The sequence below is a fragment of the Salmo salar genome, chromosome ssa12, assembly GCF_905237065.1.
Source record: "Salmo salar chromosome ssa12, Ssal_v3.1, whole genome shotgun sequence".
Lineage (NCBI taxonomy): Eukaryota > Metazoa > Chordata > Actinopteri > Salmoniformes > Salmonidae > Salmo > Salmo salar.
Genome location: NC_059453.1, coordinates 65,999,381 through 66,024,651, shown reverse-complemented (window position 1 = coordinate 66,024,651; position 25,271 = coordinate 65,999,381). Strand labels below are relative to the sequence as shown.

The 25,271-nt window shown below is 42.1% G+C and overlaps 1 protein-coding gene across 1 annotated transcript in view; it reads left to right on the top strand.

Moving 5' to 3' along the window:
* fgd5b (FYVE, RhoGEF and PH domain containing 5b) overlaps positions 1-19,909 on the top strand; it is a 66,875-nt gene extending 46,966 nt beyond the window's left edge. Inside the window, 13 exon segments of the mRNA XM_045691651.1 lie at positions 1,160-1,218; positions 1,502-1,573; positions 2,122-2,190; positions 12,172-12,255; positions 12,539-12,618; positions 13,019-13,115; positions 13,355-13,492; positions 13,668-13,770; positions 13,993-14,132; positions 14,489-14,569; positions 14,571-14,615; positions 18,441-18,595; positions 18,822-19,909. Of these exon segments, the coding sequence (XP_045547607.1) occupies positions 1,160-1,218; positions 1,502-1,573; positions 2,122-2,190; positions 12,172-12,255; positions 12,539-12,618; positions 13,019-13,115; positions 13,355-13,492; positions 13,668-13,770; positions 13,993-14,132; positions 14,489-14,569; positions 14,571-14,615; positions 18,441-18,595; positions 18,822-18,858 (1,160 nt within the window). The 3' untranslated portion in view covers positions 18,859-19,909.
* The last annotated feature ends 5,362 nt before the right edge of the window (positions 19,910-25,271 follow it).

Here is a 25,271-nt window from a genome sequence, read left to right as displayed (position 1 = left end):
TTAATTACAATATGAGTGAAATAGTTTTCCTTAATTATGTTAAAAAGCAGCTTTTCTGTGTTGGAATGGTGTGGGCGTACCCCAACATCAGAATGGTGTGGGCATATACCGGTCATAAAAAATATTAATGCGAGTAGAACACTGATTGGCCAGCTCATCCTCCTCAGGAGGATGACATCATCCTCTATGAGGAAATATCAAGCATTTTTTAAATGGTCTGTTTGAGATACAAGTTTGAGGTGATTTAAAAAAAAAAAATCTCCAATTTATGCTTTGGCCACAAATACCAGTATTGGATGAGTCAACAACATTATTTGGATGAGTTAACAGAATATGACATTTTAAAAGTGAGATTTTCACTGGACAGTTACTTTAAAACAAAATGTTCTTTCAGCCTCATGGAAAAATGTGTAGAGTAACAGGAAATTAGCTTTGAAACTGCAAAATGTTCTCTCATCCTCATGGCAAAATATGAAGAATAGTATGACATGAATTGCACATTCTTCTCTCTGCCCCATGGCAAAATGTATAGAATTGCAGAAAATAAATTCTGACTAATTTTTTTAATATAGGAAATGTTGTGAAATCAAGGAAGTTAGCTGTTCCCCCCTCTCCCCCAAAATATATTTTCCCTAATAATAATAATACAAAATATTATTTTTCAAAATACTCATCCATATACCCCTGAAAACACCCCTCATCCCCCCAAATATCTACATCACAATTTCCCCCTTGATGTACTGACACTGTTGAATAGTACACTGCCTGCAAATACACTGTATCAGCCAGCTCTCCTACAGAATATGGTCTTGTGTGTCAGTGGATTCTTCCGTTATTATGGAGATTCTTTCAGGGGTTTTTACCAGACTGCACCTCTGTTCTATAGGCTACATTTGTGTTAATGAATGAGTGCATTTTGTCAACGTTTTCGAAAGGGATGTTGACGCTTGCAAAATAAATGTACGTTTTTATGTATTTCTATAGCGAATGAAAATGGCTACTTTGTTCTGAAATAGGCTACATTTTCTTAGATAAAAGGGTGGACATGTACACGTCATGAAAGATGAGAATGGTCTCTGTCCCTCTGGTTCTCTGTACATTTTGATTTTTGTTTTAACACCCCTCTACTTCTCTGTTTTCACTGTCTCCTCTCTCTCAGCCGCACTGGTGATAGTATCAGACGTTGCGGATCAAGCCAATGACAGTTTGAAACATGGGGTGAGTTTCAAGTGCGAAGACAAGTGTTTGTGACAGTTCCTCCAACATGGTGTGTGTACAGTATGTGTGCATGAGTGCTTGTGTACATTCCTGCCTGTCTGTCTGTCTATCTGCCTATTTGCCTGCCTGTCTGCCTGTGTGTGTGTTACCGTGTGCAGTCAGTGTTGTGGGATGCACAACGTTTTATCTTTTAGTTATTGTTATTGTTTAACATGGAATGTTGGCATAATCTCTCATACAAGCTCTCTCTCCCTTCCTCCCCCCCCCTCTCCCTCTCTCTCAGGAGAACCTGCTGCGTCTGGTCAACATAGAGTACAGTGTTCGAGGCCAGAGGGATCTGCTCCAGCCTGGCAGGGTGAGCTCCGTCCTGCCTGATAACACCATTGTTTCTACCCAGGGCTCCGGGCACCCTCCACCTCTCCATCCCACCCGTGTCGCCCTTTATATAATCAGTCAGCTGGGAATCCCCTGGCCCTCTCTTTGTGTCTAGGTGGGGTGGAGTAGAGCAGGCACACACTCTTAAAGGACTCTTTAAAAGCCCTCTCTCCAACTTTCTTGATTCAATGTTAAAACTGCCGAATACTTCCCATACGTGGAACACTGACTGCCCCCAATTGCTATTTAATCTACTTTGTCTAACTAGGGTTATAAAATTCTCCAAAAATAAATAAATAAATGTTGAATAAATTCCCTGGTTTTCCAGAAATCCTGGTTGGAGGATTCCGGATTTCCTGCTTATTTTCTATGAATTCCGGGATTCCTTCGACCAGGAATTTTGCAACCCTATGTCTGACCGTGTGTGTGTGTGTGTGTGTGTGTGTGTGTGTGTGTGTGTGTGTGTGTGTGTGTGTGTGTGTGTGTGTGTGTGTGTGTGTGTGTGTGTGTGTGTGTGTGTGTTCTCAGGTGTTTGTGAAGGAGGGCACTCTGATGAAGGTCAGCAGGAAGTTCAGACAGCCACGCCACCTGTTTCTGGTAAATGTCACTTCCTGTTTGGTGGGAGGGTAGGACACTCACCAGCACAAACCTATAGATATACAACTGACAGAACAAGAAATGGGGTTTTTACGCTAAAAATACCATTGTTTAACAGAATTTTCAATCACAATATGCTCTAATTTTAACATGGTCACTGCACTTGTCATTATGACTACACAACAATGCACCATCTTCTGCCATGTAAATGTGAAAAGGAGAAGCAGCAGTTCTGTTCTGTTTGCGCTATATCTATGGCCTGGTCCTCCCAGACCCTGCTATTGAGAGAGCAGTTTCCTGGCAGGATGTTTCTGAATGGGCGCTTCCTGAGCTGCTCTTTACTGACGGGACAGGGAACCTCAGGAACACTCCTCATACACCCACATACACACTAGACCAGATACTCATTCTTTTGAACAATGCTGATTCAGCCATACACACTAAACCTGGTCGTTTTTCTGTTCAACACTGCTGATACAGCCACACACACTAGACCTGGAGAAAACTCTATTTAAACCTCTTTATGTTAGTTCGTCCAGTCATAACTGTCTTTAAGAAATAGAGCGAGATAGAAATGTGTAATACTTAGTATGTAGATCAGTAGATGTTCACATGGATGTCCTGCTATTGTTTTACCACACCGTGTTAATCAGAAATTGTATCATTACTCATTACCGTCCCCACCTAGATACTGTCATCTTTCTAAAAAAGAACATCCGCGTCCTAAGCAACCCTACATCTCCACTCATGATATGGTAGTATGGGTCACCTATCTGGGGTAGGAGGGGAGGAGGAGGAGGAGGAGGATAGGGAGGGTGTAATTTATAAAGACATAACTCTAAGTAGAGTAACGACTTCAGACAGGCCATTCTTTAGCAGCCTGGCAGCGCTAGCCCCCTCTGTAACCATGCCAACAGAACACTCTGACTGTGCCATCTCAAAGTGAGAGAGAGGCATGTGAGCAGAAGAGAAAGAGCATAAAACAAGGAATGGTTTACTATGACACATAATTACAGAATAAAAGGGGATTTCGATCTTATTTCAAATGTCCAGCCCTCTCAGTGGCGGTAAACAAAGATGCAGAGAAGAGTTACAGAGTTAAAGGGGCAATCTGCTGTTGCTACATCCATTTTGGACATATAAATTAATGTTATATACATACTGATTCTTGAAGAATATATCACTTATATATAAATGCCTCATGAGCTTAGTTCAACTGTCAACTCCTCCAGAACACCAAATATACGCTTGTTTTACTCCAATGTTTGTAAACAAATGAAATGTAAACAAACACTATATCCTCAAAACATTTTGATCTCATGGATGGTCAGTCCTTGCATCCATAGTTCTGTCTATGAATTTGAGAGTAGGTACATTTCCCCAGGCCGATTGCCTTTTACCAACAGAGACGTGGGGTTGGCTTTGTTATTGTTTAAACTGCGGATTCTAGCTTTAAAGAAAGACAAATATAACCTGAAAATGTAAAGCTAATCCCAAATTATGCCTATCCTCGAATGACCAATGACCTTTATTTACATCTACTTATACCCCAGTATTAGTCAACTTTTATGTTTTATAAGTCACTGTTGTCAAACTAGAGGGATTAGTATTAAGATGATTTACTCAATCATATTTGGAAATATTATCCAACAGGATAAAACTTAATTTCAAATCTTATTGGAAAAGCTGTAGGAACTGCTTGTGGGAAATCCCTTTAACATGTAAGAATAAAACACTGAAGCTATAAACTGTCAATCCCCTCATGATGACACACACAGCTATAATCATCCATTTAGTGTTTTTCTACAACATAGTACTCTCGCTTTGTCAAAGAAGTGGAGTTATGGTGTGCTCAGGGTCCTAGTGAAGTGATGAGTAGGGCACATGTCATGCGATCAGAAAAACGTACAGTTATGAATATAACTACAGTTCTCTGTAGGAGGGAACGAGGTATAACATACTATGGGGAGTCAACTGCCAATCATATTCACCTGAAGTGTCCAGGTTGGTGCCATAGGCTTAGACACTGTTCTGAGCTGACTCACGCCTTTCAGGAACCGCACCGAACAGAGGATGACACCTTGGGGTAGAGCCTCAATTCATCGGGACATGGACTCTACAAGGTGTTAAAGCATTCCACAGGGATGCTGGTCCATGTTGACTCCAATGCTTCACACAGTTGTGTCAAGTTGGCTGGATGTCCTTTGGGTGGAGGACCATTCTTGATACACACAGGAAACTGCTGGGTGTGAAAAACCCAGCAGTGTTGCAGTTCTTGACACAAACTGGTGCAACTGGAATTTACTACCATACCCCATTCAGAGGCACTTACATTTCTGGTCTTGCCCATTCACCCTCTGGATGTCACACATACACAATTCATGTCTCAATTTCCTCAAGGCTTGAAAATACTTATTTAACCTATCTCCTCCCCTTCATCTACATTGATTGAAGTGGATTTAACAAGTGACATCAATAAGGGATCATAGCTTTCACCTGGATTCACCTTGTCAGTCTATATTATGGAAAGAGAAGGTGTTCTTATGTTTTGTATAGCCTCTTGTAGAGGGTGCACGTGACGACTGTATAGTTGTATTCACGTTTGAGGGTAAACCCCTAGCCGTCAAATTCAACCTTCAGGGGCCAAACCCACAGATCCCATATCTGCGTTCGTGGGTGCCAAACTTTCCTGTGAGCCTGGGACAATAGATCCCGATGACACGGAACCCTCCATGGGTTCCCGCCCAACAGACGTATGATCTCTAGGAACCAGGGTTGTCTGGGCCAACGGGGTGCCACCAGAATCAACAACAGACCATCCTAACGGACCCTCTCCACGGTGGCCTGAATCAGGACCACTGGAGGAAACACATAGAGCAGGGTCCCAGGCCACTGATAAGGGTCCGAGGCGACCAAAGCATTCGTTCCTAACGGAGTGCCAAGATCCCTCATTGAGAAGAACAGACAACAATGCGCATTTTCTCGTGACGCGTAAAGATCTGCGTCGGCCCTGCCGAACTGGCCCCATATCTGGGCAACCACCCAGGGGTGCAGTCTCCACTCCGTAGAGATAGGACCCCCCTGGAAAGTAGAACCGCTCCCACATTGAGAAATCTGGAAAGATACTTGCCCTGCCCGAGAGGAAATGCGCGCTGCTCCATACGAGCCGATAATGGGCCAGGTTTAGGAAAGAGAGAGACCACGTCCCCACCTGCCTGTTGATGTACGCCACCCATGTCCTGTTGCCGGACCTTACCAACACATGCTGGCCCTCCAACATTGGACGGACACGCCTCAGCGCTAGCAAACCAGTCAGTAGCTTTAGGTAACTGATATGCAGTGCCCTTTGTGCTATTGACCAAATCCCTTTTCCCGAGTAAACCACACATAGTGCTCCACACCACAGTAAGGATGCGTCTGTCGTGATCACCCTTTGGGACGCTATCCCGCCTATAAGATCTCCCTGCAACAGCAGTCGATGGTCCGTCCAAGGAGTCAATGCCCTTAGGCACGAGGAGGATACCTTGAGCAACCAATGGCAGTGGCGAGATGCATCCATATGTGTAGCAATCACCCAGAGCTGAAACAGACGCATCAACAGAAGTCCAAGAGGCACCACAGCTATCATAGGGGCCATCAGACCCAATAAACACAGCCACAAGCGAACCGTGGCAGACGGAGCCGGATGCATGATTCAGAACCGAGTCCACAACAAGACCCAGAAACGGAATGCACTGAGCGGAGTCAAACTCATTTTCTTTTGGCTCACTATGAACCCCAGAATATGAGAAACCAGCGTGGCAGTGTGGAGCTCCACCTGTTCCCTCGACTCCACTACGACCAGCCAATCATCCAGAAAGGTCAATACTCTGATCACCTGGCACTGCATCGGTGCCAAAGTCGCCTCCACCACCATTTTTTATTTTATTTTTTATTTCACCTTTATTTAACCAGGTAGGCAAGTTGAGAAAAAAGTTCTCATTTACAATTGCGACCTGGCAAAGATAAAGCAAAGCAGTTCGACAACATACAAAAACACAGAGTTACACATGGAGTAAAACAACATACAATCAATGATGCAGTAGAAAAAAATAAGACTATATACAATGTGAGCAAATGATGTGAGATAAGGGAGGTAAAGGCAAAAAAGGCCATGGTGGCAAAGTAAATAAAGTATAGCAAGTAAAACACTGGAATGGTAGATTTGTAGTTTGAAGAAAGTTCAAAGTTAAAATATAAATAATATGGTGCAAAGGAGCAAAATAAATTAAATAAATAAATACAGTAGGGGAAGTGGTAGTTGTTTGGGCTAAATTATAGATGGGCTATGTACAGGTGCAGTAATCTGTGAGCTGCTCTGACAGCTGGTGCTTAAAGCTAGGCGAGGGAGATAAGTGTTTCCAGTTTCAGAGATTTTTGTAGTTCGTTCCAGTCATTGGCAGCAGAGAACTGGAAGGAGAGACGACCAAAGGAGGAGTTGGCTTTAGGGGTGACCAGAGAGATATACCTGCTGGAGCGCATGCTACAGGTGGGTGCTGCTATGGTGACCAGTGAGCGGAGATAAGGGGGGACTTTACCTAGCAGGGTCTTGTAGATGACCTGGAGCCAATGTGTTTGGCGACGATTATGAAGCGAAGGCCAGCCAACGAGAGCGTACAGGTCGCAGTGGTGGGTAGTATATGGGGCTTTGGTGACAAAACGGATGGCACTGTGATAGACTGCATCCAGCTTGTTGAGTAGGGTATTGGAGGCTATTTTGTAAATGACATCGCCGAAGTCGAGGATTGGTAGGATGGTCAGTTTTGCGAGGGTATGTTTGGCAGCATGAGTGAAGGATGCTTTGTTGCGAAATAGGAAGCCAATTCTAGATTTAACTTTGGATTGGAGATGATTGATGTGAGTCTGGAAGGAGAGTTTACAGTCTAACCAGACACCTAGGTATTTGTAGTTGTCCACAAATTTTAAGTTAGAACCGTCCAGAGAAGTGATGCTGGACAGGCGGGCAGGTGCAGGCAGCAATCAGTTGAAGAGCATGCATTTAGTTTTACTTGTGTTTAGGAGCAGTTGGAGACCACGGAAGGAGAGTTGAATGGCATTGAAGCTCGTCTGGAGGGTTGATAACACAGTGTCCAAAGAAGGGCCAGAAGTATACAGAATGGTGTCGTCTGCGTAGAGGTGGATCAGAGATTCACCAGAAGCAAGAGCGACATCATTGATGTATACAGAGAAAAGAGTTGGCCCAAGAATTGAACCCTGTGGTACCCCCATAGAGACCATACAAAAGGTGCGGGGCAATAGGGAAAGCCTGAAAAGCAGGACCAGAAACACATAGGCCACACCCTCGAAAGGAAACCTCCGAAACGTTCTGTCGGGAGGATGTATAGCCACATGACAATACACATCCTTCAGATCTATGGACGTCAACCAATCACTGGGATGCTCCGACTTCAATAGCTGGTGAAGTGTGAACATTTTGAACATGCAAACTTTGAGGTGCTTGTTTAAAACAAAAACAAAACAATGTGCTTTCATGGTACCGCCATTCTGATACCCAACCCACACCAGGTTTGGGGACTTCCGCAACCAGTAACTTTTCCCGAAACCCGGGACAGACGCAGCACAAAATCAACCATTGCATAGATTTTCTTGAGAAACAATGGAACCGGCTTCGCCACCTCCACAGTCCTATTCAGCTGCAGCAGCAAATCGATATGATACATCTGCATCATTGTGACCACATTCAACGACCACACCCTCAGCCTGGTACACTTGTCCAGCTGATCGGCCGGCACACCATGCTAGGATTGGCCCCCTTGTTAGCCTCTGGAGCTAAGCAACTCGCCAGCTTTCCATCCATCGGTGGTGTGCAAACAAGCCCCGTCTCCTTCATACCTTCTACATTCATGAACTTGTCATAACCTGGTAGCACCAGCATGGCTGAATGAGGGGAATCCCGGGTTACCTTTAGCTCAGTGAAATCTTTAAACAGGGGTATGCAACGCTTCACCGTTGCAGGGACAGGAGGTAAATACCTTACACCAAACCTGGAGGAACTCCACTGTGAGGGAGAAGATCTGGTGATCTGCCGCCCTACGACACAGGCGCATTAACCACCAATGGTTCACTCTCCCCCGACAAATCCAAAGCCGTGGCTTTAGGCTGCCCAGTACTGATGTCATCCAATTCACACACTGGAAACCCTCCAGATACAATCAGGGATAGTATATTCGGAATCCGGATTCTAAACACTGCCAGAGAAACTGGAATGAGCCTCACTCGGCTAGGATGACACCCCTATCAACACTGACCACCGCTGTTGCTCTCTCCCAGCCTCAGACAACCCCATTCGCTTCACTGGAAGAGCCTTTGCCAGCAGCCCCAATCTTTCTCACAAAGTCAGCTTGACGCCCAATGGAAGTTGAACCCAGCCGGAGACATTAGTCACACAAACTGCTCTGAGCCTTCCACCCCAGGCAAACAGGACATCACTCGTGAGTATGTTTAATTTTCATTGTGAAACCACATGCCCTTGGGCACGGTTGGAGGTTCAAACTCAGCTGGTTAACCTTTTTGAACTTACTCTTACCACTGACCATCCTACCCAAGCAAGGAAGCATTAGCTACACAAGCAGAGCAGAAAGTAGTTGGCTTTTAGTCAACTCAAAAACTGATACCAAGACCCAAAACTCGCAACATCTAGGGCTCTCAAACTCAACTCTAAACCAGAAGGCTCCGGAGCTCGTAATAGTTGAATACCCCTGATCTAGAGGGACGAGTACTCTCTCCCCACTAATAGACACCTAAGTCGGAGACGAATCTTGTAGTCTTTGTGTGCTTGAAACGTTTGTAAACTGCGTGACACGTTCTTCCTCCAGGCGAGCTGAAGAATTGAGGAAATGAATGCGAGCCCCGGTATTATAGCCAGGAAGGCAGGGCTTCCGACGGCAGGCTCGGCATCCATTGGCCTGTTGGGCGTGATTTCATTTTTCTTAAGGTGAATGTGATTGGTCGCTTACTCCCCAGAGTATGTTATACCAAGTGACTGACTGAAAGGGAACAGGGAAACATCTTGAGTTGTGACATTGGGCGCGTTTGAGTGGTAAGACCAAAGTAGCCGGCTGTAGACGGAAGTCGACAAGTAATGTTGGGGGAGGTACATATGCACAGACAACAAGTCGGACAACTTCTGCTGTTTCTAGGAAATGGCAGACATGGCATTCGCTTTTGCTATTGCCGATGAAGTGGATGCTATTGATATTCTACTTCTCCTACACGAAGCACAACATGATCAACATGGTCCAAGGAATGAATATCCTGATAAGGAAATTAGATATCATCCCAAGCTCTTTCTAACATTCACAAGACTTGTTTTGTATTTTTGTGATGGTTTTCTCAAAATATAACCAGTTGGTGAGTGCATAGGCTACTAGAATGAGAACATATAGGTGTTTTTGCAGCATATGGAATATGCTCTGTTGTTTCCCATTACTTCATGCCCTTGTACCTTCCTCATTATTATTTGTGATTGTGCAACATGGAATTGTAACAGATGTGATTAAATGGAGTCCACCAAGATTCTTACTGTATGCTAAGTGTTTGCATGTCAGCATCACATTATCCATATGCTGCAAAAACAGCCTTTCGGCAGGTAGCCTAGTGGTTAGAGCATTGGGCCAGTAACCAAAAGGTTGCTGGATCGAATGCCTGACCTGACAAGGTAAAAATCTGTCGTTCTGCCCCTGGGCAAGGCAGTTAACCCTATGTTCCCCAGGCACAGAAGACATGGATGTTGATTAAGGAAGCCCCCCGCACCTCTCTGATTCAGAGGGGTTGGTTTAAATGCGGAAGACACATTTCAGTTGAAGGCATTCAGCTGTACAATTGACTAGGTATCCCACTTTCCCCTAAATCTTAATCTGTATGTTGCTTTTGTCATTAAGACACATTCTGTTAAGAACAGAATTTGATTAAATCACATGAAGGACAAAACACTCACTGTACAGAAAAAGATAACACAATACGTATACACCAGTTCACATTAGTTACTGGTTAAACAATATGAAAAGGATTAGACTACATGTACATCAGTTCACATCAGTTACTGGTTAAACAATATGAAAATGATTAGACTACATGTACATCAGTTCACATCAGTTACTGGTTAAACAATATGAAAAGGATTAGACTACATGTACATCAGTTCACATCAGTTACTGGTTAAACAATATGAAAAGGATTAGACTACATGTACATCAGTTCACATTAGTTACTGGTTAAACTATATGAAAAGGATTAGACTACATGTACATCAGTTCACATACCGGGTAAACACTATGAAAAGGATTAGACTACATGTACATCAGTTCACATACTGGGTAAACACTATGACAAGGATTAGACTACATCTACATCAGTTCACATAAATTACTGGGGGAACAAAATGAAAAGGATTAGACTACATGTACATCAGTTCACATACTGGGTAAACACTATGAAAAGGATTAGACTACATGTACATCAGTTCACATAAATTACTGGGGAAACAAAATGAAAAGGATTAGACTACATGAACATCAGTTCACATACTGGGTAAACACTATGAAAAGGATTAGACTACATGAACATCAGTTCACATACTGGGGAAACAAAATGAAAAGGATTAGACTACATGAACATCAGTTCACATACTGGGTAAACACTATGAAAAGGATTAGACTACATGTACATCAGTTCACATACTGGGTAAACACTATGAAAAGGATTAGACTACATCTACATCAGTTCACATAAATTACTGGGGAAACAAAATGAAAAGGATTAGACTACATGTACATCAGTTCACATACTGGTTAAACACTATGAAAAGGATTAGACTACATGTACATCAGTTCACATACTGGTTAAACACTATGAAAAGGATTAGACTACATGTACATCAGTTCACATACTGGGTAAACACTATGAAAAGGATTAGACTACATGTACATCAGTTCACATAAATTACTGGGTAAACACTATGAAAATGATTAGACTACATGTACATCAGTTCACATAAGTTACTGGGTAAACACTATGAAAAGGATTAGACTACATGTACATCAGTTCACATAAGTTACTGGGTAAACAATAAGCCAAGCGATAAGCCAAGCAGTCAAATGCACTTGGTATTAACCCTACGACTGGTGTCTGGGCTACTTGCTCATTAATATTGAATTCATTTATGTTAGAAATGTAGATCACATGTAGGCCTATGTACATAGATTGAAAGGATGTTAGGTTACAGATGTATTTAAGCTCTAAATAGTCATCCAACCAAAACAGTAAACATGCATCGCTAATAACCAATGACAGGTGGCGACATCAACCATTTATGAGCATGTAGTGCCTTTTGAGTCCAAAAAAACAGAAGAAGGTTGTGTCCCACAATGCTTCAGTTCCTACTTCAAGTTGCAGTTGGTGTGGAGCAACTGCAGAAATTTCCAGTTGACTGCAGTTGAAAGTTTATGACCTTTGATCACATGGTTGTTGTAAAGGTCATGCAGTCGACATGTAGTCGCAAGTGGAAAAATGTGTATACCCATAATGCAACACATTTTGAAGGGCAGTAACCAACATTGGTCAACGTCTTGACAAAAGTGATCCGCTCGAACGCGCTCAAATCTGATGAAATTATGAGCACTAAAACAGCCCATTTCCTCCTTAAGGAACTGACCGTTTCCTCTTAGTTTAGACCGCCATCATGTGGTCAGTTAGCATGCAGGCATAATGTCAAAAGGATTTTTAGTACTGAGAATAAGTCCATGTATGCATTTCACATTGTTTAATTTCTCCATAATTTCTCCCTTGTTCTATCCAACAGCTGAATCAGTGTAATGTTTGTGTACAGTATTATCTTGTGCATTGGCTTTGAGGATAAAGAATGAGAGTACGTTTGATTCTGAGGCTTGTCAGTGAATAATGAGTGTGTTTGTGTGTTAACAGATGAATGATTTGCTGCTGTACACCTACCCTCAGCAAGACGGGAAATACAGACTGAAAAACACCCTAATACTGACTGGGATGAAGGTCAGAGTCCTCCTCCCCATCACTCATTCCCCTCTCTCACATTTTTTCCCCACTCGCCCCCTCTCTCGAACTTTGTCTCTGTCTTTTTCACTCCCTCTCACTTATTGTTTGTCCCTCCCTAATATCTCACTTTGCCACTCACCATCCCCTCTCTCCCTCTCTCCCTCTCTCTCGCTCTCTCTCCATCCTCTCATTCTCTCTTCCCTTTTTAAACCTATCTGTCCTCTCTCTCACTGGTTCCTCATCAGTCTATGTCATGTGCTTTTGATGATTGATGTTCCAGGTCAGTAAACCCATCATAGAGGATGTGCAGAACGCTCTGAGGATCGAGGGAGCAGACATCTCCATCACCTTGGCAGCCAGGTGCGTCACACTAATACATACACCTTGGTCGGTATAATGATTGGGGTTCACAGTTCTCGTGGTCACCAACTTTACTGTCTCAACAGTGAATGAAGTATAGTTACGCCTCTTGTGCCAGGATTCTAGGCTCTTTTACAAGTAGTGTCAGTGTTATTTTCCTGACCACGTATCTAGACCACTCCGGCCATTTCTACCTCTAAAAGTAACGTAGTCAAACACCCCACTGGACACACACTGGTTGAATCAAAGTTTCCACGTCATTTCAATGACATTACGTTAAATCAACGTACTGTAGAATAGATGTTGAATTGACGTCTGTGCCCAGTGGGACATTACTGCTAAATGAGACTCCGTACAGTAAGAGGGCTTAATGACCTGTGCTCTGTGTGTCCGTGTGCAGCTCCTGTAGTGAGAGAGAGGACTGGTTCCACACTCTGAGTCGGACAGTGTCTGACCACGCCAGAGGACCTGGAACTTTCAGCGGCTGTTCTGGAGAGGTGAGGAGGACTTTGACTGGGAGACAGTGCTTACATAAAAGTTATGTTAGCAATTTTAGCAATAACATAGTTATGCTCCCCACTCAATGACAATAGCAAACCAATTCTCATACATTTACTAAAGTTACATAGCATTGCAGGTGTCTGTAGGCTACATTGCAGCCTGTTTCCTCAGTGTGACTGTGAAGTCTAGTGTGGTAGCTGCATGTTGAAACTATATTGTCCTTTCTCTTTCCCAGGCCAGAGAGCGTCTGTGGCTGTCCCTGGGGGAGAAGGCTCCTACTCTGGTGCCTGTATCCCATGTGATGATGTGTATGAACTGTACCTCAGACTTCAGCATCACACTGCGCAGACACCACTGCCACGCCTGCGGGAGGGTGAGTCTCTCTCACACACACACATAGAATGAAAATGTTTTAAAGGAATGGCTATGTTACCTAGAAGCATAGTTTTGTGCAGTATGATGTGGCTGGAGTGTACGGTAGTCTATGGTCTGACCTGTGTGTGTTTTAGTGTTCTGACATGTCCTAGTCTTGGTCTTGCTTTACTCAGATTGTGTGTCGGAGCTGCTCCAGGAACAGATACCCTCTGAAGTACCTGAAGGACCACATGGCCAAAGTGTGTGACCACTGTTACAGCGAGCTCAAGAAGAGAGGTACACTACGCCTCCTGCCTTTTACTGTTTTGTATTGTACTAAACTGTACTATACTGTACTATACTATAATGTGTTGTACTATACTGTACTATACCATACTGTACAATACTGTACTATACCATACTGTACTGTACTGTACTATACTGTACATGCCCCCCTTGACTACTGGAGCACATTGAATGTGTGTGAGTCCAGTATTAAGGTGTTCTCTGTCGCCATAGGAGGAGATGTGTCTGGGGCGAGTGGTACTGACAGTCCTCGTTCTAACCGCCGCTCCAGCCGCCCAATCTCTGCCGTCTTCCAGAACATTCACCCTCCCAGCCTGTGGAGACACCGCAAGGGCACCGCATCTCTGAGCCAGGTATCCACACACACACACCACTCCTATTCTACCAAATGAACAGGGAATTGGTTGAGGTTGACATTGACATTGCGAAAGCCATTGTCCACATCCTGCTGTAGCTACATTACTCAGTCCTGTACTGTTATCCATTTGAAAAGTACTCCTTTATTATTGGACCCAAATTACGATGTTAGAATTATAAGATAACTGTAAGAATCTATCATTGTAGAAAATTATTATCGAAAATTCAGCAAAAATATCAATCATTTTGGTTTTCAATTCATGCACCTTGGTTGTACTGAGTAAGTGGCAGTATAGGTTTCGCTGTGCACTGTTATGTATCTAACTAATGGCAGTTCCTGTGTTGTCTCCAGGTGAGTGTGTCAGAGGAGGCCTCTATGAGCGGGACTCAACAGCGCAGTAAGAGGAGCAAGAGGAACTGGAAGAGGCTGTGGTTTCCAACTCAAAGACAAGGTGCTTTACACCTACCAGGCCCGCGAGGTGAGGGGGAAAACACGTTCCCCTTAAACCTGAACCCTCACACACATCACACCCCTACTACACCTCTCCCTGTAAATCTGTAACTTACACATACCCAACTCAGATGGAGAAAGAGCATTGGGTTTCTCTAGTATAGCTCTATTTTCTTAGTTTGTGAATGCCCACAAAACTAGGGGACTGTGGTACATGTATTCACAAAACTAGGGGTGTAACTACTTGTATTCACAAAACTAGGGGTGTAACTGTACTTGTATTCACAAAACTAGGGGTGTAACTGTACTTGTATTCACAAAACTAGGGGTGTAACTGTACTTGTATTCACAAAACTAGGGGTGTAACTGTACTTGTATTCACAAAACTAGGGGTGTAACTGTACTTGTATTCACAAAACTAGGGGTGTAACTGTACTTGTATTCGTAACGAACTGTTCGGTATGGGGACATCAGTTCGGTCCGCCCTGTGAACCCGAATGAATACATAAAACAAATATTTTTTAAATAAAACCCTAGGACTATAGGCTATGGCTAAACTGCTGTAAATCTGATCTGAAAAAAAGAATTAGAGCCTATGCGCACTTTGTAATCAGAATTTCAATATTAATTGCCGGATTTCAAATGATCCTTTTGTGAGGTGGAGCCGGGAACTAGTTCTGTATGATGGAGAGTGGTGGGATCGATAAACCAGGAGGATCCTCCATCATCGTTTAAATCTCCAGTTTGGGAACATTTTGGCCTCCAAGTAGATTACAACAGCGATGAACAGAGAGATTACGTCGCCACTGCTCAACCAGAATAGCCTATGCAGCTACCAACACATTTATGCCGACATCACCCCAGTATTCCTACCACCGGATCCAGACGGAAACGCAAAAAACCCATCAACATAACATTTTCTCTATACTCTGCATTCAAGCAGCCCTTCTCAACTGATTCTGACCAGGCCAAAGAAATTACAAGAGAGATAGGTATGTTTATAGCCGCGGAAATGTGCCCATTCTCTTTGGTTGAGAATAGGGGGTTTCAGCACTACTGGCACACTGGACGCAAGGGAGGGGTGGGGAGCGGGGGCTGCCCCCCACCCCTGAGGTGCCCATGCGCCTGTCATTGGTCATAATGCTTCTTAGGTAGTTCGTTATTAGTTTTAGTTCTGCAATATCTTTAACTGAGCCTCTCATTCTCCTTAATTACCGGCCTCAACATGTTACGGAAAGAGATGAACCGTATAAGAAGCTCTGGGGACATGTCGCCTGGCTAGTGGACAGCCAATACATTGGCAGATGTAAACAGATTATCATCTTTAGCGGGCAACAGTTCTTGAGGGCTCAAACAAAAAGATCCCAGTTTCGTTCATGCTGGTGAACCAGCGTTTGAGTTGTGTGGTTGTAATATCAGCAGTTCCTTATCTCTGCTATAGTTTAAATTGTGTGCAGCACAATGGACATTTAATACACAATGTCTCAGGAAAGACTGTCTGGGTTGTCAATACTTAGTATAGAAAACAGTCGGGCTGCAACCTACGCCTACAGGCCGTGGTTTGCACACAAGAATTCAAGGCACTGCAGTAGCATACTGTAGCTACTATAGCCCTCTACATAGAAAACAAATAGAGCGAGACAAGCACAGAAACTGATCAACTTTTTTTTTTCTTCAAGAAAGAAAGTGAAAAAGAGACACAGACACAGAGAGAGGCAGCTAGGAATACTTCAGGAGAATTGTTAGGCTATTTTTTTTTTTTTAAGTGTATAAATAGCAGCTAAATACTGTATAGCTATAGGATACACTGCGTAATGAAACAATCCCTAGTAAGCTAATGTTTTGAGGGTGGACTGACTGTACTATTTGGCATTAATAGACTGGTTTTATTCACAACAACTTTCTATCCAAGCTGGAAGAGGAGGACTCATGTCATACAGGTTCAGATAGCCTATACAGGTCACTTGTATATATCATTTAAAAAAATCGATTGGTAGCTGATTAGTTTGCTGTTGCATCGAAAATACATTTTGCAATCTGCATTGTTTGAATTTCCAACTTTTAATTACTGAACAAGTAATTACATTATTGCCACCAGCCAGTAGTCTAAATGGCAGCATTGTGACACCGTGTATAGCTTCGTGAAATGTTAGGCTTAACATGAGAAAATGTGGCAATAAACATTTATCCATTAGCTAAAGCAAAGCTATAGGCTATATGCCCTGGAACAACAGAAAGCCTATCGTCGATTCGATATGCAGCTACATAGACATGTTGCAATTTCAGCACCATGGACAGCGATCGGTAGTCTATACTTTGTGAGTAGCTGTCTGACTGACACATTCGATTTTGTATTTTAGGAAAGGGGTAGGGTCCAGAGAAATTGCGTTACGCCAGTGTTCAGCGCCTCATGAAAGTGCTTGAGCCACGTAACAAAATTAGCTCTCTCGCACCAATTTCAGCAAACAGATAGTATATAAGCAAGCTAAAGCCAAAGTTGTCATTGAATTGGCCAATGCACCATGGGTTGCGCTTGCTACAGATGGATGAACCTCCAGGGCTATAGAGAGCTACTTAATTAAACCTCTCTAAGGATCGGCCCCTTTTTTCAATTTTCACCCAAATCTAACTGGCTGTAGCTCTGGCCCTGTAGCAAGGAATGCATATTCTTGGTACCATTTGAAAGGAAACACTTTGAATTTTGTGGAAATGTGAAAGGAATGTAGGAGAATATAACACATTATATCTGGTAAAAGATAATATAAAGAGTAAAACAACCGTTTTTTGGTATTTTTTTTGTACCATCATCTTTGAAATGCAAGAGAAAGGCCATTATGTATTATTCCAGCCCAGGTGCCATTTATGCAAAGTTTCAGACTGATCCAATGAACCATTGCAATTCTGTTAAAAATGTTCTATCAAGACTGCCCAAATGTGCCTAATTTGTGTGTTAATAACTTTTCATGTTCAAAACTGTGCACTCTCCTCAAACAATAGCATGGTATTATTTCACTGTAATAGCTACTGTAAATTGGACAGTGCAGTTAGATTAACAAGAATTTAAGCTTTCTGTCAATATCAGATATGTCTATGTCCTGGGAAATGTTGTTGTTACTTACAACCTCATGCTAATCGCATTAGCCTACGTTAGCTCAACCGTCCTGCAGGGGACCCACCAATCCTGAAGAAGATTTATTTAACAGTGACAGCCCATCACATTACCCCGGAGTGGTAAATGAGAATTACCGCGCTAGAGACACGCCCCTTTATGAGAGTCACACAAGTGCCAGTCTTTTTCTCTTTGTACGAAAACATAGCATAGGCCTATACAATGTCTGAGCCATGTTTACATATTGATTTCACATGCATATTGTTTTTTATTTTTGTGTTGTTGAGTAATCTTGTATTTTCATTTAAGAAAATACAAAGTGTTGATGTTCCTGATTGTGCTCTCATCAGGCATTATATGACTCATGATCATATATGGAATCAGGAATACCAACACTTTGTATTTGATTAAATAAACAACAATTAACTACAGTAACTGTTGGCATTTCATTTTGTACCGAAACCGTGACCCCAAAACCGCAATACGTACCGAACCATGGGTTTGGCGAACCGTTACACCCCTACACAAAACCCCCACAAACTACACCCTGAAGACTATGCGGGTCTCTTTCTCTCTGTATTACTCTCTGTCTGTCCTCTCTCTCCTCTCTCTCTTTCTCTCTCTCTCTCTCTCTCTCTCTGTCTCTGTCTCTCTCTGTATTACTCTCTGTCTGTCCTCTCTCTCTCCTCTCTCTCTCTCTCTCCCTCTCGCTCTGTCTCTCTCTGTCTCTGTCTCTGTCTCCAGGAGAAGGTGGCATCTGAGAGTTTGCCTCTCTTGGGCTTCACAGTGAAGCTGCCTGACAGGCCAGGTGGAGAGGAGACAACCAACGTCTTTGAGCTGTACCACAAGAAGTCCCTGTACTACACCTTTAAGGCCGAGAACAACCACACTGCTGAGAGGTGAGCTCTGCACTGCACCTTTTATGGCCACATGATCTGACCAGGAGAAACTATGGGCCCAAGTTATAGCCTTTATCCTTTTACATAGTGAGGTAAAACTCCTGGCCCCAGTTACAGGCCTCATTCAGTAACCTCATAGGTGTGACTCACATTGACAACAGCATCAACACAACAAACATATTGTTATTACAATGTTATTACAGTCAGCACTTTCTTCTCTGTCCAGATGGGTGAATGCCATGGAGGAAGCCACAGTTTTATAGCAGTGGCCATCTTGGGTGGTTTGTTGATACTGTGGTTGCGTTCCCCTGCTCAGACGTTGCATGTATCAACCAATGATTGCGTGCCACGTCATCAACTGTGTCATCGACTGACAGATTACTTTAACATATGATGTGGTTAGCTGATACATAAAATACCTATCCAGGCGTTATAAGATCTGGCAGGCGTCAGCAACGCCTGGACAGAGGAACACACCCTATATCTCACCTTTCAGACTTACCCTGGAGTCCTCGCTGCCACTCTCCTACTACACATAGCCGTCCCTCAGAATGCCTGAATGTAAAACAAAAAGGGAAGAAGAGGAAGAAGGATGAATATGTTCACTTTGCCTTTAGTCAGCTGTGACGGTTGTGTCTTACTGTGTGGACTGGGAGAGGAGAGAACAAGACATGGTGTTCTTAAAGGAGGGGACACGCTCACCTACTTTGTCATCTTCCAACGTCCCCATCCCGCTGCTACAGCAGGTGTGATGCCTAGAGCCAAGAGAGAAGCTGTCCCAGATACGTACCCTTCTGGAAAATTCCACCAAGGCTACCTATGACTCTCCCTCCAGTTTTTCATGGCATTAACCACTCTGGATTACTTATACAAATGGAATGAAAATTACATTCACATTTTTTTGGGATATTTTATTTTATTTTAAGAACACTGTAAAAACAATGTAGTTGTTTCAACTAGTTATTATTAAATAACAGTTTCCACAGACTTTTCGGGCAGAGTGTTACCTGAACCCACATTTTTTTGGGGCACAAACTTGATTACATTTTGCATGTTCATTTATATAGGAATTCATATAAAATAAAATAACATTTTATTGGTCACATACACATGGTTAGCAGATGTTAATGCGAGTGTAGCGAAATGCTTGTGCTTCTAGTTCCAACAGTGCAGTAATATCTAACAAGTAATCTAACAATTCCCAACAACTACCTAATACACACAAATCTAACAAGTAATCTAACAATTCCCCAACAACTACCTAATACACACAAATCTAAAGGGGTGAATGAGAATATGTACATATAAGTATATGGATGAGCGATGGCCGAGCGGCATAGGCAAGTTGCAGTAGATGGTATAAAATACAGTATATACATGTGATTTGAGTCATGTAAGATATGTAAACATTATTAAAGTGGCATTGTTTAAAGTGACTAGTGATACATTTATTAAAGTGTCCAGTGATTGGGTCTCAATGTAGGCAGCAGCCTCTCTGAGTTAGTGATTACTGTTTAACAGTCTGATGGCCTTGAGATAGAAGCTGTTTTTCAGTCTCTCGGTCCCAGCTTTGATGCACCTGTACTGACCTCGCCTTCTGGATGATAGCGGGGTGAACAGGCAGTGGCTCGGGTGGTTGATGTCCTTGATGATCTTGTTGGCCTTCCTGTGACATCGGGTGCTGTAGGTGTCATGGAGGGCAGGTAGGGCCCCGGGTGATGCGTTGTGCAGACCGCACCACCTTCTGGAGAGTCCTTGCAGTATTGAAAATGTCCTCACCTGCGATTTGAAGTCACAACCTCTTACTGCACTCTAAGCCACCATGTCTGTGTCAATGACTGATTTCCCCTGTATTGCTACACTTTGCACCTCAAAGTACATCTCAGCTCTATTAAAAGTACACTCAAGAAAAAATATTTTATTTATCATAGTGATTAAGTCAGGGTTTCCCAAACTCACTCCTCGGGACCCCAAGGGGTGCACGTTTTGGCTTTCACCCTAGCACTACACAGCTGATTCAAGTAATCAACTAATCATCAAGCTTTGATCATTTCAATCAGCTGTGTAGTGTTAGGACAAAAAACAAAACGTGCACCCCTTGGGGTCCAGAGGATCGAGTTTGGGAAACGCTGGATTAAGGAGTAACATTAAAACAGAGTAATATACCCCACCAACATTAAACAACCAGACAGAAAACCCTCAAATGGCTGAAACAAGTCAATCAAATCAATGATGAGAGAATAGTCAGATTAACTGAGAACTGACACAGACATGGTGGTGTAGCAGGAAGATTGGAATGCCATGAACCAAAAGGTTGTGCGTTCAAATCCCAGGTGAGCACATTGAATAATGGGGACGTGGGGTTGGCAGGTACCCTAGCAGTTGAGAGCGTTGGGCCAGTAACCGAAAGGTCACTGGTTTAAATCACCGAGCCTACTAGTTGAAAAATCTGTCAATGTGCCCTAAAGCAAGGCACTTAACCATAATTGCTCTGGATAAGAGCATCTGCTATATGAATCATTTCTGTATAAATGAACATGCACAAGGTAATCATGTCAACATGTGTCAAATATGTAAGTTGAAAACATTGCATGTTAAAAGCACTGTGTTGCCCAGGTTTTTTTTTTAGTTAAGATGCCCAAATAATAATTTAGATTTAAATTGACAGAATTTTTGCCTAAGTTTTCTCAAGTTGGAGCTAAGTTTTGGCCAACAATTTTTGTTGTTTTTTAGATAACACGAAAAGTTGAGTAAACAGAAAAAAGGCTGTGGAACCAGTTACTTAATAATAATTAGTTGAAACAACTAGATTGTTTTCAGTGAACAATAACAGTAAATGTTATTAAACTGCATGTACTACTAGGGTATAGCCGACACCCAGAGGTTATGAACATGCTGAATCTGTTATTAATACACGTCGATCACATGCCAACGTGACCGTTGTTTTCATTTGATGTCAGAAGCATAAGAGTGGCTCTCCATGTTTTATTACTTCATCCGCCAAGGTTTGAGATGGTGGGTTTACTCAACCCCCTCCCATTTGACCCAATATGTGCTGTCATGTTCACAGTCCAAGACAGCCTTTCTAAACCAATATGTCAGTACTTACTGAATGAATTCTCTATTTCTTTATTTTATCAGAACACTTTCCTGCACTCGACTTAGCCAGCTTCACGTACCTTAATGCCTGACATTTTAAAACACAGGTTCAGAATATGACTGTTCATGGGTGGCACCTCATTCGGTCGTTGGCATTATTATCAACGCTGTTAGATCTCGCAGCATATTGATGTCCGACTGATGGTTAATGGTCAGTCTTTCTGAACGAGGGCTAATGACTGTTTCATGGAAATTACGCTATAGAAGCCTGGAAATACGATGACATTGCTAAAGTATACAAATAATTTGTAGAAAACAACTTTGCCATCATGATGATGTCATCAAGTTTCCTTTAGAGAGATGGCAATGTTGCCTTGAGCTAGCAAAGTTTGTTCCCTCCGCCCTATGTTCTCTGGGCCCTATGATTCCTCTACCTATGTTCCCAGAGCCCTATATTTCCTCAGCCCTATGTTCCCTGGGCCCTGTGTTCCCTCAGTCCTATGTTCCCTCAGTACCCACTGAACCAATTCCAATCAAAATTGGCATAAATGCTTATTGTCCAAATAATTTGTATTGTAATCAAATACCCAGTGTGCTTTGTAAGTGTTAATTTTCACATAACATTTTGGTAATTTAGCAGACGTTTTTATCATACCATAGTGCCATCACACTTCTGATACAAATGCAGTACATTTGGGGTGATAGGAGCCCACAAAAGTGTGAGTCGCTATGACAAATGGTATAGAAAAGTATTTTGTATTTTGAAATTGTGTAACTTATTGCAAAATACATTTCTTTGTAGTTAAGGCCAGTGGAATACAAATTACACTAAATACTCAAAAGTAACTGAAATACACTACCGTTCAAAAGTTTGGGGTCACTTAGAGATGTCCTTGTTTTTTAAAGAAAAGCACAGTTTTTGTCCATTAAAATAACATCAAATTGATCAGAAATACAGTGTAGACATTGCTAATGTTGTAAATAACTATTATAGCTAGAAACGCCTGATTTTTTATGGAATATCTACATAGGCGTACAGAGGCCCATTATCAGCAACCATCACTCCTGTGTTCCAATGGCACGTTGTGTTAGCTAATCCAAGTTTATCATTTTAAAAGGCTAATTGATCGTTAGAAAACCCTTTTGCAATTATGTTAGCACAGCTGAAAACTGTTGTCCTGATTAAAGAAGCAATAAAACTGGCCTTCTTTAGACTAGTTGAGTATCTGGAGCGTCAGCATTTGTGGGTTCGATTACAGGTTCAAAATGGCAAGAAACAAAGCACTTTCTTCTGAAACTCGTCAGTTTATTCTTGTTCTGCGAAATGAAGGCTATTCAGACATGGTCCCTCATGCTAATATTAGCTAGCAAAAATGTCGGTGCTCTCTCCCCAATATTAGCTAGCTAGCTAAAGTTATACTATATCTCAAGTCAATCTGGTGACATCACAATGATGACAAAAGTTTATCCTACTAATTATTTGCCTCCTTTTGAAATGTCATCATGTTTCCAAGCCACAGTAATGCACTTTAGACAAAATCTTAATCAGCACCTACACTTTTAGAAAAAAGGGTTCTAAAAGGGTTCTTTGGCTGTCCCTATAGGAGAACCCTTTTTGGTTCCAGGTTTAACCTTTTTGGCCTTCAGGTAGAACCATTTTGGGTTACATGAAGAACTCTCTGTGGAAAGGGTCCTTCATGGAACCCAAAAGGGTTCTACCTGGAACCAAAAAGGGTTCTTCAAAGGGTTCTCCTATGGGGACAGCCGAAGAACCCTTTTAGCTTCTAGATCGCACCTTTTTTCATAAGTGTGTATTGAGACTGCATTGCATAGAATGCTCAGCTGGGCTTCAGTCCTGAAACGAACAGTCCTGAAACAAACGTTAAAAACAATATTGTAATTAAATGTGCAACCCATGATTTGTCTTTTTCTTTTGTGCATTTTATGTGGTTCTTTGCTATGCATTTTTGTCATGTACTGTATTTTCTGAAATGGCCTTGCATACAGCAACTAGTTAATGTAAATACATATAGATTTTGATAGCCAAATATTGTTTTGCTTTATTTGCACTGATAAAATGAGAATGGAACTGAAAGTGGAATGTAAGTGCACTCTTCTCCTAAATGTTATTCTTTAATCCTGTGTCTTGGTCGACCTGTGCCAAACTTACTAAGCCCAGTGCCTGGAGTTAGCTAACCATGGATATATCAGTTATATTAGATCAATGACAAAAAAGAGACTTCAACATTAAGTTACATAACATGTCAAATTCCTATTTGTATCAAGCCACAGCTCAGCCTTATAATGAGGGTGGTTTCCCTGATGTGAAACCCTGCTATTAGCCATAACTACTGTAGTGGACTTTGTACTGGGCGAGTTATTTATTTCAAATCGTGGGGGTTTCTCAGACAAGTAAAGTGACTAAGGTCGGATATCCTTTGCATGTGTCAGTTTGTGTGATTTCTTCTAATTACTCTGTGCTAGGGTTGCAAAGCTACCGGTAATTTACCAAAGTTCCCAAAATCTTCAGTAATTTAGGTAATTAACAGGTAATCTATGGCAATCTATGGTAACTTTGATAATTTGGACTTGAATAACTTAAAAAAAAAATGTATTCATATATAGTATTCATTTTTTATATCTGTGTCCATATGGCCCATGAGTTTCTAGTGGATAAACTATATGGTCCATGTGTTTCTAGTGGATAAACCATATGGTCCATGAGTTTCTAGTGGATAAACCATAAGGTCCATGTGTTTCTAGTGGATAAACCATATGGTCCATGTGTTTCTAGTGGATAAACCATATGGTCCATGTGTTTCTAGTGGATAAACCATATGGTCCATGTGTTTCTAGTGGATAAACCATATGGTCCATGAGTTTCTAGGGGATAAACCATATGGTCCATGAGTTTCTAGTGGATAAACCATATGGTCCATGAGTTTCTAGTGGATAAACCATATGGTCCATGAGTTTCTAGTGGATAAACCATATGGTCCATGAGTTTCTAGTGGATAAACCATATGGTCCATGAGTTTCTAGTGGATAAACCATATGGTCCATGTGTTTCTAGTGGATAAACCATATGGTCCATGTGTTTCTAGTGGATAAACCATATGGCCCATGTGTTTCTAGTGGATAAACCATATGGTCCATGAGTTTCTAGTGGATAAACCATATGGTCCATGAGTTTCTAGTGGATAAACCATATGGTTCAAGAGAAAATTGCCTAATTCATAAAAAAAAAGCATCTAATCAACAATGGCATTATTTTCAAATAACTCTGCAACTCCCACCAGTTTGGCGCCAAAACATTTGCAACAAAGACATATTGACATACAGTAGTAAAATAACAAAAAGTGTGTAAAAAAATTATAATATACAAATATTTCTCTCTGTGCGCATCCTGACTTTAAACTTAAGCATGAGAATAGTGTGCTGTTCACCTGAATGTACTGTACATGTGCTCAGGGAGACGGCAACCTTACCGTGGTCCAGGACCAGCTCTGTCTCTCTTAAACTCTTGGTCGACCAGTCCAAGTGGATTATTATTTGTTCAGATGATGATGAGAACGTA